Genomic DNA, 15,071 nt, shown 5'->3' with positions numbered 1-15,071 from the left:
AAAGTTTTGAGAAGAATGATTTAACCTGTTATTACAAAAACAAGAGTCACTATTCAACTTCTTACTGCACTGAAAACGGGCTCTGTGTACTGGATGAGGGGAACCCATGTGCTCCAGGCTCACACCGGGAATGTCCACTTCGTCCCTCGGGAACACTTTCTAAAGTCTAGGAAAGAAATTATCTGAGTTTGGGTGCTGTTGTGTCACTGGGGCACTCACCTGGGCCCATACTACTTGTGGCCTCCTCCACAGACATGTCCCCAAGCAAAGCCAATGTGGCTGGACCAGCCCTGTGGTTCTTACTGGGATTATATCACACGCTTCAGCAACAACCATCAAAGAACTTTGAAAAGAAAAAAAATTTAAGCCCTAGACAGTTGGCTCAGCGGTAGAGCCTCAGCCTGGTGTGTGGATGTCCTAGGTTTGATTCTCGGTCAGGGCACACAGGAGAGGCGCCCATTTGCTTCTCCACCCTTTCCCCTCTCCTTCCTCTCTATCTCCCTCTTCCCCTCCTGCAGCCAAGGCTCCATTGGAGCAAAGTTGGCCCGGGTGCTGAGGATGGCTCCATGGCCTCTGCCTCAGATGTTAGAATGGCTCCAGTTGCAATGGAGCAAAGCCCCAGATGGGTCAAGCATCACCCCCTGGTGGGCATGCCGGGTGGATCACGGTTGGGCGCATGCGGGAGTCTGTCTCTCCACCATCCCCTCCCCACTTCTTACTTCAAAAAAATACCCCCCAAAACAGTTTATTACAGTCGTCCCCCCTTACCCACAAGTTGTGCTTTGCAGGGTTTCAGTTATTGGTGGTCAACCATGGTACAAAATATACTAAATGGAAAAATCTAGAGACAATTTATGTTTCAAATTTTACAATGTTCTGAATAATATAATGAATCTCCTGCTGTCCTGGTCTGTCCTGCCTGGACTATCCATTTGTCCAGCATCTCCATGCTACATACTTGTTACTACGCACTTGTTTGTCACTGAGTAGTTGTCTAGGTTATCTGATCAACTGCTGCAGGATCCGGGTGCCTGTGTTCAAGTCACCCTCACAGTAGCCTAACGTAGGTGACAATGCTTACATCATTACCTCATCACATAGGCATTGTGTCATCTCACATCAGCACAGGAAGAAGGGTGAGCACAGGCCAAGAAGCTAGTCTGAGAGAGGGAGGAACCACATTCACATACCTTCATCACAGTGTATCATTATAATTCTTCCATTTTATTACTATTGCTAATTTCTTACTGAGCCTAAGATTATGAGCTCTTTTTTCAGTCCACTCTCTCAACCCGTCTGTCCATGAACTCAGGTGAGAAGGACAGGATGGTGCATGCAGGACAAAAGCACTGTGGCATGGCCTCCAGGAGAGGACTCTCAAGTTACAAAGACATTTTAGGAGCCAGAATGGAAATTTTAAGAAACAAAGGCCAGGAAGAGAGGGCGGGTGAGTAGTAGATATATGCTTGTTCTCTGGCTTGTTTAAATTTAACATGTAGACTTTAACCAACACAAGAATCAGGAAGGCCTATATGGGGAGCTCTCACACCATATGTAGTGCTGAGAACCCTACAGGAAAACTCTATGGTTATAGCGAAGCTCTGTGGTCTCAATGGCCCCTTTCCCTGAACTTCCTCTTCCCCTCTGTAGAAAGGGCTTCCTTCCTGCTTCTTCCTAGCCCCATCTGTGCATGTTTCTGGCCATAGCTAAACGGACTGCATCTCAACCCTTTCTTTTCTCCTGAATAAATTCTTTTTGAAGATGAAATACCTATTCAATATTTGCGTACAGTAAACGGGCTGTTGGAAAGATCTCTGTGGGGCCCATAATGGGACAGGGAAGGGGCTGGAAGTCAGGAGGTGCTAAAACAATGGACAGGGGAAGTGGGGTGAGATGACCCCAGAAAGATGATAAGATACCATGTCATGAACTTAACACCAGGCCAAGGGGCTTGCGGTTTCCTGGGGAGGATTTAGCAGTTCTAGGATGAAAAATGACACTATGCTGACTACCCTGTTCTCTGTGCCTGGTCACAGTTGGCTTCAGGAGAACCTGCCAGCACAAACTTTCTGTTCAAAAAAAGAGAGACCATCAAGCCCTGAGGACATGCCATGTGACAGGATCCCTGTTGATTGATTTCTGTGTGTTAATTTATTTAATGCTCACAAACACCTTTGAGATGGATGTATGATCTCTGCTGTACAGAATGGGAAACTGAGAAACAGAGAAATGAAGTCAATTGCTGGATGACAATGCCTTAGGAAGCACTGAAGCCTGCATGTGAGCCCAAGTCCCTGTCATCCCGTCACCTGTCTTCTCTGCCCTGCCTGGGGACGCTCACACAGGAGTTAATGTTGATATTGTCACAAGGTCTCCTCCTGCTGCATCACAGTATATCACAAGTAACTACTCCTGACTTCTTCCTCCAAAGAGGCCGTGATGCCTGTGGCCAGGACTGAGCTCTGAATGGGTCTTCACTTGCTTGTCTGCTTGATCTCTGAGTACTCAGCGGAGCTGGTGGCCTCCTGGTCCTGAATATCACGTGGCTTCATCCCGTGAAAGCTAAGGTTAGCGTAGTGGAGTTCTTGCTGCTTCTCTGATGGAGAAAAATCCCCAGCAAGTGACACTTGGTCTGGGGGCCTGCCTGGGCCAGGCTTTTGCTTGGAACTCTGAGTGTAGAGAAGAGAAGGTGTCAGAGAAGAATAAGGCAGACATGGTCCCATGGGGAAGTTGGACTGATGAAAGTCTTTCATTTAACCTCATAGTCCACACACATTTCTTATGAACTCATTTAAATTTGTAATATTACACTTGATTAGACCACATCAGGGGCTTACTAATCACATTCATATTCACAAAAACCCAGTATGATATACTCATCCCCATTTACAGATCAGAAAACTGAGGTGAGGAGAGGTGAAGTAACATGCCCAGAATGGGGATGATGTAACAGTTTTGGGGTGATAGTTCTGGCAGCCTGTACCCAGCAAAGAGGTGAGGTTGTCTCAGTGGTCAGCAGGGTGGGCAGGAGGCTGACCATGGACTCTGGGAAATGAAGGGGAAGTCAGCTCCCAGCTGTCTGTCCAGCTGACCACAGAGGGGCAGGTTTGGGGAGATGCTGAGGAGCTCAGTCTGGACTCATTGAACAAACATGCCCGGCCCCCCACATTGCATGAGAAGACACCCCCACCACTCACCCAGGTGACTGTGCCCATGACAGGGTCCTCACCATCTCTGACCTTGGGTCTCCCGGCCGCCTGCTTCCTGCGGGCTCTCACTCTAAGGGAAGAAGTCAGCAGCCAGAGTGGCTCAGGCACAGGTGGGCAGGGGCCCCCTCTCCCTGACAAGATGAGTGAGACATCTAGACATTGAGACCAGATTCGGAGACCCCCTGACATGCAAGTGAGTATTCAGTCCCCCTGGATGATCAGTCATTTGGCAAAGCCTGAATTTTTATCATTAAAAGACACTTACACACAGAAACTTTTACGTGAGTGATCACAACAGTGAAATTTGTGATAACCAAAAAATAGAAGCAAACCAAATTTCATCAGTGAATGAATAGACAAATAAAATGTCCCCTGTCCATACCATGGAATATTATTTGGAAATAAAAATAAATAAAGTATTGGCACATGAGCCTTGACAATACCATGCTCTGTGAAAGAAGTCAGTCACAAAGGACCATGTATTATATGAGTCCATTCACATGAACTGTGCAGAATGGGCAGGTCCTGAGACAGGACATCGGTCAGTGGTGACTGGGGCTGGGGCAGGGATGGAGGTGGGATGACAGTTAAGGGATGTGGCCTTCCTTCCTTCCTTCCTTCCTTCCTTCCTTCCTTCCTTCCTTCCTTCCTTCCTTCCTTCCTCCCTCCCTCCCTCCCTCTCTCCCTCCCTCCCTCCCTCCCTCCGGGGATGGAGGTGGGATGACAGTTAGGGGATGTGGCCTTCCTTCCTTCCTCCCTCCCTCCCTCCCTCCCTCCCTCCCTCCCTCCCTCCCTTCCTTCCTCCCTCCCTCCCTCCCTCCCTTCCTCCCTCCCTCCCTCCCTCCCTTCCTTCCTCCCTCCCTCCCTCCCTCCCTTCCTTTATTTTTTCATTGAGGGCTAACGTAAAAATTTTAAATTGTGGTGATGGATGCACAACTATGTGACTGAACTAAAAGCTATTGCATATTACACTTAAAATATATGGAGATTTTCTCTAAATAAAGCTGTTACTTCATTCACCTCCCAAAGCAGCCCCTTCTGCATGCACTGAACTTCATTTTTGTAGCAATCAGTGACTTCTTTCATACGCTCTACAACACAGCTCCCTGTATCCCCCGGACACAGGCTTACATGCAAAAGAAGAGGAGACACAAACACAGGGACAACAGGGCCATGACACCAGCACCTCCAAGAGCCGCAGGAACCACTCCCGCCTGGGACACGGACTTCCCTGCAGAGAAGAAGGTCGAGGGTGAGACCACCCACCACATGATTCAGTCTCCTGTCTCCGTACCTCCTTGCAGAACCCAGTGTAGGTTCTGTTCCTGCAGGAGATGGAGGGCCCTGTCCTAGCAATCACCCCGTCCAGGCCCAGCCCCTCACCCGGCTCCATCTTCTCTGTGACCCACTCCTCTCTCCCTAAGCCTGTCCCCCATTAGACACCCTGACCTGACAGCAGCAGGACAGTGGCGCTCTGGGCCCCGTGGACATTGCTGGCCTCGCAGCTGAGTCTGAGGCCGGCGCTGAGGTCCTGGCTGAGGCTCAGGGAGCTGTTGATCCAAGGCCCCGCTGAGTGGGAGGTGACCCTGCAGGAGGCATTGCTGTGGTTCCCCTCCAGCAGCTCCGCCCCCAGCCGCCAGTGCAGGGAGGGGGCCGGCTGGGCTCGAGAGGAGCAGCTGCAGTGCAGACCCTCGTCCTCCCAGAAGCAGGAGGGGCCCAGCAGCTGCGGGGGGTCTGTGGGGAGGGAGGAGCAGGGTCAGCTGTGCCTCTAACCTCCGAAGGACCCAGGTGATCTAACCCCAGGGGTCACACACTCACAGACTAGAGAGAGGTTGAGAGAGAGAGTCTGGGAGCCCAGCGGGTGCCGAGCCAGGCAGGAGAACTCCCCTTCTTCCGCAGTCCCCACACGGGGCAGCTCCAGGGTCGCGGTGCTGGAGATGGGGGTGGTGGTCTGGGCTGGGGACCCCCGGAACCAGCTCAGCTCTGCAGGGGGGTTGCTGTCAGCCACACAGAGCAGCTGCACAGCCTCACCCTCCAGGATGGGCAGGGAGGAGGTTGTTTGCAGAATCCTGAAGGCTTTGGGGATAGAAATGCAGAGAGAGAGAGAGAGAGAGAGGTGAAATCAGTGATGGGATTCCACCAGCTTGCACCAGTTTGGCAGAACTGATACCTAACTTTTTGTTGAGTTTGGCAAGCCGGTTGTTAAAATGGCACTTGCAATCAAGGTTCTCTCTAAGGTGGGTGCCTGGGCAGCTGCCCAATGTGGAAATCACAAATTTACATTCCTTACTTTTTTTAATGATTATCTGTGCAACAACATATTCTAAGCTGTAGTAGTAATATTTATTCCATCCATAGGTGAAAAAAATTGTCAGAACTATGCTTGTATAATTTATTTATTTCATAAAACTCATTATACCTTTGATGAAATAGTACATTTTGATTCCCTCTCACTTGTTACTGTAGTAAACAAACATATAATGTAAAGAGAAAAAGTTCCCAACAAACAGACGGTGACAAGCTATCATTTGTTTCAGCTTTCTGTTACACCCAAAATTCTCCTGAGATAATAAGAGTACACCGGTGTTCCCAGCTCAAGAAGCAATGTGGGATCCATTTCAATTTGGATGTTAGAGTACTAGCGGCATGAGAGATACTCCTGATCTCTCCTTATACTTGGCAGAGACAAACCCCACAGCTAGTTCTCTAGAGCCACTCTCTCCCCTGAAGAACAGAGGTGCTCTATGTTTGGTCCCTGGGTCTGTTGAGACTTTGGGAGGAGCACCCCGAGGTCTGAGATGCCACTGTTAGAGCCATAAAGTCATAAAGCCAAAGCCATAAAACCCTCACAACACACTTCGCCCACCAATGCATCAGCATTGCGACAGCAACATCTCAGCAGAGGACAACCCAGGATCTTCACAGAGCTAAAATTTGTAATAAAGCAACACCTACAGGAAGAAACCTTTCAAAATAAAAATTTATTTTTCCTTTATTTTTCTCCATTTTCTGTTTTTTCCTTTTATTTCTTCTTATTCTCTTTTTCTTTGCAATTGCATTTTCTTTAATTTTTATATTTCCTATTCTTATTTTTTTGTGTTTTGTTTGTTTTTTGTTTCTTTGTTTTCAGTTCTTGTTTTCTGTGGTTTTTCTTTTTACTTGTCATAATATTTTTATATTTTTACTGTATTTTTTATTTAATTTTTCATTTTTTAGTTATTTTTAATTAAGGTTCTTAATCATACCACTCTCAAATGCCATCAGGGAAGAAGAAATCAAATATCATGGTTACACAAGACAGAGACTTAGTTCAGAAAGAAAATGAAAAATTTCCAGAAAAAAAGTCTCAATCATATGGAAACCACGGAGTTAAATGATAAGAATTCAAAATTGAACTTGTGAAAATATTCAATGAGATGTGAGAAAACACCGATAGGCAACATAGTGAGCTCAGAAAGGAGATTGAAACTTTAAAAACACAGATGAAGAACTCAATAGATGAATTGAAGATGGAGGTATCAAATTTAGCTAATAAGACAAGCCAGATAGAGGAAAGAATCTGATATAAAAAACAGGTAACTAGAGATGCTACAGAGAGAAGAGGAGAGACTCACAAATTTAATAAATGAGATAGCTCTTCAAGAATGGTCTGACTCCATCAGAAAGAGCAATATAAAAAAAATGGGTATATCAGAAAAACAAGAGAGGTAGAAGGGACTGGAGAGCCTATTTAAACAAATAATTGATGAGAATTTCCCGAGCCTGTGGAGTTAGAGCTTCAAACCAAGGAGCAAACAGAATGCCAAGTTACCTCAACCCAAACATACCTATTCCAAGGCACACTGTAATAAAATTGTCAAAAACAATTACAAAGAAAGAATCCTTAAGGCAGCTAGGAAAAGAAGAACATAACATATAAAGGAAAGCCTAATAGGTTATCATCAGCCTTCTCAGCAAGAATTCTACAAGCCAGAAGAGAGTGGACTCAAACATTCATAGTATAAAAAGAGGAATTACCAGCCAAGAATACTATATCCATCAAAGTTACCCTTCAAATATGAAGGAGAAATAAAAACTTTTGCAGACATACAGAAGCTGAGGTAATTTATCACCAGAAAATCCCCACTGCAGGAAATACTCAAAGTGGTTATTCAACCAGACACAAAGAACAAAACAAATCAAAACTATATGCAGAAGCTCCAACAAGCTCACAATAAAAACAAGGATAATCTGTGACAGCAATAACATAAAAAATAAAAGGATTAAAATCTGAAGTAGCAAGTGGGAGAGTGCAGGAGCACTCATAAGACAAAGGACTCTTATACATATGACACTTTTTCTCTTAATAACCTAATAGTAATCATCCACAAAAAAAGCACTACTGAAACACATAGCTTAAAAAAATAAAATAAAAAAAACGGGAAAGAAGTATGAAATACCACAAAACAAAAACAACTGACAGAAACACAAAAGAGAAGAACCAAACAAGACACAGAGCTACTAGAAAACAAAACATAAAATGGTTATAGGAAATTCTCAAGTGTCAATAATTACCCTAAGTGTAAATGGACTGAACTCACCAATAAAGAGGCACAGAGTAGCAGCTTAAATCAAAAAGCAAAACCCAATCATATCCTGCCTTCAAGAGACACATCAAAGCTGCAATGACAAAAGTAGACTCAAGGTGAAAGGTTGGAAAATGATTCTCCAAGCAAATAATATCTAAAGAAAAGCAGGAGTAGCCATTCTCATATCTGACAATGCTGACTTCAAGACAACAAAAGTATCTAGAGACAACGGTGGACATTTTATAATGATAAAGGGTTCACTGCATCAAGAAGACATAACACTTCTTAATATATATGCACTGAACCAGGGAGCACCAAAATATATAAAACATCTATTAATTGATCTAAAAATAAAAGCAGACAAAAACACATTCATACTTGCAGATTTCAACACACCATTTGCACCTTTAGATAGATCATCGAAACAGAAAAGCAATGAAGAAATATCAGCCTTATACAACACACTGGACCAAATGGACATAATAGTTACAGGTCATTTCATCTCAAAATATCATATTATACATTATTCTCCAGTGTGCATGGAACATTCTCAAGGACAGACCATATGCTGGGCCACAACATTAACATCAACAAATTCAGGAAGATTGAAATTATACCAACTATATTTTCTGACCATAAGGCTTTGAAATTAGAATTCAACTGCAGAAAAGAAAGTAAAGAAACCCACAGAAAAGTGGGAATTAACCTACTTCTAAAAAATGGCTGGGTCAAAGAAGAAATAAAAGCAGAGATCAAAAGACATATACAGACAAATGAAGATGACTATACAATTTATCAAAATTTCTAGGATGTAGCAAAAGCAGGAATAAGAAGGAAGTTTATATCATTATAGGCTTATATCAAGAAACAAGAGAGATCTCTAGTAAAGAACCTAACATCAAATCTTAAAGAAGTAGAAAATAAAAAACAAAGGCAACCCAAAGTCAGCAGAAGAAAGGAAATAGTAAAAATGAGAGCAGAACTAAGTAAAATAGAGAACAGAAAAAGTATAGAAAAAAATTAATGCAACAAAGAGCTGGTTCTTTGCAAAGATAAATAAAATTGAAAAACTACTGGCTAGACCCACTAAGGAAAATAGAGAAAGGATTCATATAAACAAAATCCAACTAAAGAGGATAAATTACCACAGATATCATGAATATACAAAGGATCATAGTAGAATACTGTGAAAGATTATATGTCAGCAGATTCAACAACCTAGAGGAAATGGATAAATTCCTACAACTATACAATCTTCCTAGTCTAAATCAAGAAGTGGAAAACCTAAATAGACATATAAGCAGGGAAGAAATAAAACTAATAATTAAAAACCTCCCCCAAAATAGAAGTCCAGGACCAGGCGGTTACTCTAGTGAATTCTACCAAACATTCAAAGATTTGATACCTATCCTCCTCATTGTCTTCTAAAAAATAGAAGAAGAAGCAATACTCCCTAACACATTTTATGAGGCCGACATAACCTTGATACCAAAACCTGGCAGGGACAACACAGAAAAAGAAAACCATAGACCAATATCTCTAATAAATACTTATGCAAAAATCCTCAAGAAAATACTAGCAAATTGAATACAACAACACATTTTAAAAAAATAACGCATTACGATCAAGTGGGAGTCATTCCAGGAGCACAAGAAAGGTTCAACATACAAAATTGATCAAGTTAATACACCACATCAACAAAACAAAACCAAAAACCATATGATTTTATCAATAGATGCAGAAAAGGCATCTGATAAGATACAACATCCCTTTAAAACACTCAATAAAGTTGAAATAGAAGGAAAGTCCCTCAACATAATAAAGGCTGTATATGACAAACCATCAGCTAATATTATACTAAATGGTGAAAATATGAAGGCTTTTTCTCTCAAATCAGGAACAAGACAAGGATACCCACTTTCTCCACTCTTATTCAACATAGTTCTGGAAGTTTTAGCCAGAGCAATCAGGCAAGAAAAGGAAGTAAGAGACATTCATATCAGGAAAGAAGAAGTAAAGTTATCACTTTTTGCAGCTGACATTATCTTTATCTTGTATATAGAAAACCCCAAAGACTTCACTGAAAAATAATTAGAAACAAACCAATACAGTAAAGTCACAGAATACAAAATCAGTATACAAAAGTCTATTGCTTTTCTATACACCAACGATGAAACTTCGAAAACCGAACCAAAAAAAAAATTTTTTTCTTTTACTATTGCAACAACAAAAATAAAATATCTAGGAATAAACAAAGTTAAATTTGTATATTGAAAACTACAAAACATTATAAAAAGAAATTGAAAAAGACACAATGAAATGGAAAAATATTCCATGTTCATGGAATGGAAGAATCAACAGAGTTAAAATGGCCATATTAACCAGAGCAATATACAAATTTAATGCAATCACCATAAAAATACCAATGTCATTTTTTAAAGAAATAGAACAAAAATTTACCAGGTATGTATGGAAACATAAAAAAATCCAAATAGCCAAAGCAATTTTGAGGGAAAAGAATAAAGCCAAAGGTATCCACTACTTGACTTTAAATTATACTACAAGAGCCACAATAATCAAAAGAGCATAATATTGACAGAAAAACAGACATACAGACCAATGGCACAGAATAGAGGGCCCAGATATAAAACCACACATATATGGACAAATAATTTTCGACAACGGAGCAAAAAGCACACAATGGAGAAAAGAAATCCTCTTCAGTAAATAGTGCTGAGAAAATTGGAAAGCCACATGCAGACAATGAAACTTAACTACAGTTTGTCCCACTGCACAAAAATTAATTCAAAATGGATCAAAGACCTAAACATAAGATCGAAAACAATAAATTACATAGAAGAAAACATAAGTGCTAAACTCATAGACCTTGACTTTAAAGAACAATTTATGAATTTGACCCCAAAGACAAAGGAAGTAAAGGCAAAAAATAAATGAATGGCACTTTATCAAACTAAAAAGCTTTTGCACAACAAAAGAAACTGACAAAAAAAACAACAACAAATAGGCAGCCAACTAAATGGAAGATGATAGTGCAAACAAGAGTTCCAATAAGGGGTTAATATCCAAAATATATAAAGAACTCACAAAGCTCAGCAACAAACAAGCAAACAATCCAATTAAAAAAAGGAGAGAGGAGCCTGACCAGGTGGTGGCACAGTGGATAGAGCATCGGACTGGGATGCGGAGGACCCAGGTTCGAGCCCCCGAGGTCGCCAGCTTGAGTGCGGGCTCATCTGGTTTGAGCAAAGCTCACCAGCTTGGACCCAAGGTCACTGGCTCAAGCAGGGGTTACTCGGTTTGCTGAAGGCCCCTGGTCAAGGCACATATGAGAAAGCAATCAATGAACAACTAAGGTGTTGCAATGAAAAACTGATGATTGATGCTTCTCATCTCTCTCCATTCCTGTCTGTCTGTCCCTATCTATCCCTCTCTCTGACTCTCTCTCTGTCTCTGGAAGAAAAAAAAAAGAGAGAGAGGACCTGAACAGACACTTCTCCTGGGAGGACATACAAATGGCCAACAGATACATGAAAATGTATACAGATACATGAAGATGTATACAGATACATCTTCACTAGCTATTCAAGAAATGCTAATCAAAACTACAATGAGATACCACCTCACACCTGTTAGTTTGGCTATTATCAACAAGACAGATAATAACAAGTGTTGAAGGAGCTGTGGAGAAAAAGGAACCCTCATTCACTGCTGGTGGGAATGCAAATTAGTACAGCCATTATGGAAGAAATTATGGTGGTTCCTCAAAAAAACTAAGAATAGAACTATCATATGACCCAGCAATCCCTCTACTGGGTATCTACACCAAAACCTTGAAAAACTGGCACATAAAGACACATTAAAACAACCAAAGTGTCCCCAACAGAAGATTGGGCAAAGAAGATGTGGTAACATATATACAATGGAATACTACTCAACCATAAGAAATTATGACATAGTGACATTTAAGACATGAATGGACCTTGAGAACATTATATTGAGTGAAATAAGTAAATCAGAGAAAGCTAAGAACTTTATGATTTTACACATAGGTGAGATATTAAACTGAGACTCAAGGACAGAGATAAAAGTGAAGTAGTTGCCAGGGGGAGGGGGGTGTGGAACATGGGGGAGGGTGGGGGAAACATGTAAAGAGATCACAGAAAATTATTTGACTTTGGGTGATGGACACACAACATAATCAACAAGTTCACATGATGTAGCAATGTTTAACTGAAACCTATATACTCATTAAAATTTTTTTTAAATTACAAAAAGAAGCAATATGGAAATGTCTTAAATAACAGGTTTATTGTTTTTATCAGGTATCATTTAATATTTTTCATTAACATTTTAAAACTCATAACATGATCTAGTTCTGTGTGCCTTTTTTGTTGTTCTTGTTTAAGTATTAAGTGCATAAAAAACAAACTACCTTTAGGAATATCATTTTATTTTTTTTACTTCAAACAGTCCCTAGGGCAGAGAACCGGTTGTTAAATTATGATATTTGAATCCCCCCACTGTCTGGAACACAGGTGCTGCTGACCACCCTCAAGAGGTGAGGGAGGATAATGAAATTTATTCTTGTCCTTCTCATAAGATCCCATTCAAACTTGGATTCCTCTGCCACCCCCATTCCACAGCAGCCCCAAGAAAAGATCCCAGCCCCAGAAAGGCAAGGTCCCTCCTACCTGTGACATTTCTGAAGGAGATGCCAATGGTGAGGTTCTGGGGGGCATCTGGGACAGAAAGACATGGCCCCGCTTCAGAGGGAGGGAGTGGATGGAAGTCACCCTGAACCCAAGGAGGGTGTTGGGAACAGGAATGGTGGAGTTGCTGTCCTCTGGCCCATCCCCCACCTGCACTCAGATCCATGCACGACAATTCTCAGGTTAGTTTAGCATCACACACACACACACACACACACACACACACACACACACACACACACATGCATGCACAAACGCACACACGCACACACACCAGCAGGGCCCAGCCTTCCCTGCAGCACTCACAGAGGACATTGAGCCGGACGGTTCTCTCCACAGCCACTGAATGTTTGTCACGTTGCACCTGACAGGTGAGGTTGGTGCCATGGTCCCTGGGCCTCGGGGTGAAGGTGAGCACCGAGTAGGGGAGCATTTGGGGTGTCATGGAGTCAACAGCAGCCCCCACCCAGGAGAAGAGGCGATGTCCTCCCCATTCACAGCACCCCGGCAGGCTGCAGGCCAGGTGTGCTGGGCGGCCAGACTCCAGAGGCTCCGGAAGGTGAATGTCAGGTTTCTCTGTCCTGTCTGAGGAGGGGAGGGGTAGATGCCTGGACTCCAGGGAGTGGGGACCCAGATTGTGACCCTGAGGGGGACCAGTGCCTCGGGGCCCCAGTTACCTCAGGTCCTGTGTCTGTTCTGACCACCTTAGGTACTATGAGGCCTGGGTCAGGGAGTGTCCCTGTGTCTAAGGGAGTGTTCCTGTTCTAAAACCCTGCCCCTCCCCCATCTCTGTGTCCTCTCCTAGGCCCCTGCCATACCTGTCACCTGCAGAGTCAGCTTCTTTGGGTAATCATGTTGTACATTATATCCTAACTCCACTCGGAAGGAGTAGGTTCCTCTGTCACTCATCCTGGCGTCCCTGAGGCTCAGGGAACAGTCACCGTTGCTGGGGTCCGCGAGGAGGAATCGGCCCTGGGCCTCTCTCTTCACTGTTTTACGTGGGTCGTTTGTGGCCACCAGAGAGCTTCTGTGCTGGTACCAGTAGGTGTAGAGTTTGTCAGAGGAATACCACAAACCCCGTGGGTAGAAGGAGCAGGGCACGTGGACAAACAGACCCTCTTGTACGCTCACTGATTCCTGCACTCGGAGCTCATAGCCTCGCTGCTGCTGTAGGGACCCTGGGGGGGACACAGAGGCTCAGTTGCAGCCCCCACCTGTCCCCATCTGCTCATCCCCCCTCCCTGGGCCAACTCACCCCCCCACAGCAGGGGCAGCAGCAGCAGGGGCACCATGTCTGCATCTGACAGGACAGAGCGGGTCCAGTCTCTGTGTCAGGGAGTGAAATGCCAGCCCAGCTGTGGGGTGAGGCTGAGGGAGCCCCAAGAGGAAACTGTGGGTGAGAGAGCTGTGGCCTGGCCTGGAAGAGGAACTTGAGTTGCACTGGTCGTGGGGGTGGGGTGGGGGCTGAGAAACCGACCTGTGTCATCTCCCTGCCACTCAACCCTGCAGATGGATATACAAGGCCCAGAGGTGAGAGGCTTGTTCAGGTGTGTTTCTGAAAGTGCTCACCTTACAGCTTAAGTTAAGAAGAGGTTACCAAGGTCGTCATTGTGGTCAGAACTTGTCCTGGTGACATGGGGTGACCCAACCTTCAGCTGAAACTACCGCATGATCTAAAAAAGGATAACTTTAAATTTCCTGTGACCACTCAAGTGCTGTCAGAGAGAAAAATATTCAGACTCAGCTCCAGCCGAGGGTGGAACGCAGGGGAAATTTCAGCATTAAAGTCCCTTTAATCTGATTGCTTTTGAGGACGTGGGATGCACAAGTGTTGGTCTTCAAGTGTGTGAGGGTCATTGGGAAGCAACGAGGGCCCGTGGGTCCCCTCTAAATAGGATGTGTGAATGGAGATCTTGTCACATCCGTCGGGGACCCCAAGGGTTGGACTTCAGCACAGCGGCAGATCTGCCACCTTCAAGCTCAGGAAGCTCCTCTTTCAGGGCTCGGTCCCATCTCAAAGCCCCAGCAGAGGCTTGAGAGATATGTAGAAGTAACGTGCACTCCTACTGCTCTTTTACGAAAGAAAATAAGTGATCAACCTTTTCCCAGCGTGACCAGTGGTGGTACAAGAGCTAGAGCGTCGGCCGAGGATGCTGAGGTTACAGGTTCAAAATCCGGAGGTTGCCGGCTTGAGCGCTGGCACAACAGCTGCAGCGCAGGGTCCTTGACCTGAGCTCAAGGCCACTGGCTCGGCTGGCGCCTCTCCCCCACCTCATCAAGGCACGTCTGAGAAGTAAGTAATGAACAACCAAAGTGACATAACTACAAGTTAATGCTTCTCATCTCTCTCTCTTCCTGTCTCTCTCATTCTATCAAGAAAAACCCAAACAATTTCCAAGTATGACAAAGACGTGAAACAAGCAGACATTCCAGTAACAAGTCGTGAGATTGAAAGAACGTTTCTGAAACTATACAGAAGACAATGAGATGTCAATAGTCATGCCGGAGGAAATACTGATTTCTCTTTCTATTCTCTATATAATATAACTATAATATAACAACTA

General features: G+C 43.7%; 1 protein-coding gene across 4 annotated transcripts in view; it reads right to left on the bottom strand.

Annotated features, from left to right (window-relative positions):
• Positions 1-2,132: 2,132 nt before the first annotated feature.
• Positions 2,133-15,071, bottom strand: part of LOC136399195 (sialic acid-binding Ig-like lectin 5) — an 85,307-nt gene continuing 72,368 nt past the window's right edge. Inside the window, exons 1-9 of one of the 4 annotated variants that reach the window (XM_066374150.1) lie at positions 13,763-13,850; positions 13,326-13,685; positions 12,814-13,092; positions 12,490-12,537; positions 5,028-5,285; positions 4,659-4,943; positions 4,341-4,440; positions 3,198-3,279; positions 2,133-2,669 (exon numbers count right to left, since the gene is read on the bottom strand). In XM_066374150.1, the coding sequence (XP_066230247.1) occupies positions 2,475-2,669; positions 3,198-3,279; positions 4,341-4,440; positions 4,659-4,943; positions 5,028-5,285; positions 12,490-12,537; positions 12,814-13,092; positions 13,326-13,685; positions 13,763-13,799 (1,644 nt within the window). In that variant the 5' untranslated portion in view covers positions 13,800-13,850 and the 3' untranslated portion in view covers positions 2,133-2,474. Of the gene's footprint in view, positions 2,670-3,197; positions 3,280-4,340; positions 4,441-4,658; positions 4,944-5,027; positions 5,286-12,489; positions 12,538-12,813; positions 13,093-13,325; positions 13,686-13,762; positions 13,851-15,071 lie in introns of those variants that run through there. The other 3 variants (XM_066374153.1, XM_066374151.1, XM_066374149.1) reach the window with 3 other exon arrangements.

This window comes from Saccopteryx leptura, chromosome 3, assembly GCF_036850995.1.
Source record: "Saccopteryx leptura isolate mSacLep1 chromosome 3, mSacLep1_pri_phased_curated, whole genome shotgun sequence".
NCBI lineage: Eukaryota > Metazoa > Chordata > Mammalia > Chiroptera > Emballonuridae > Saccopteryx > Saccopteryx leptura.
Note: the sequence above shows the minus strand (reverse complement) of the source record. Positions and strands in the feature narration are given on the sequence as shown.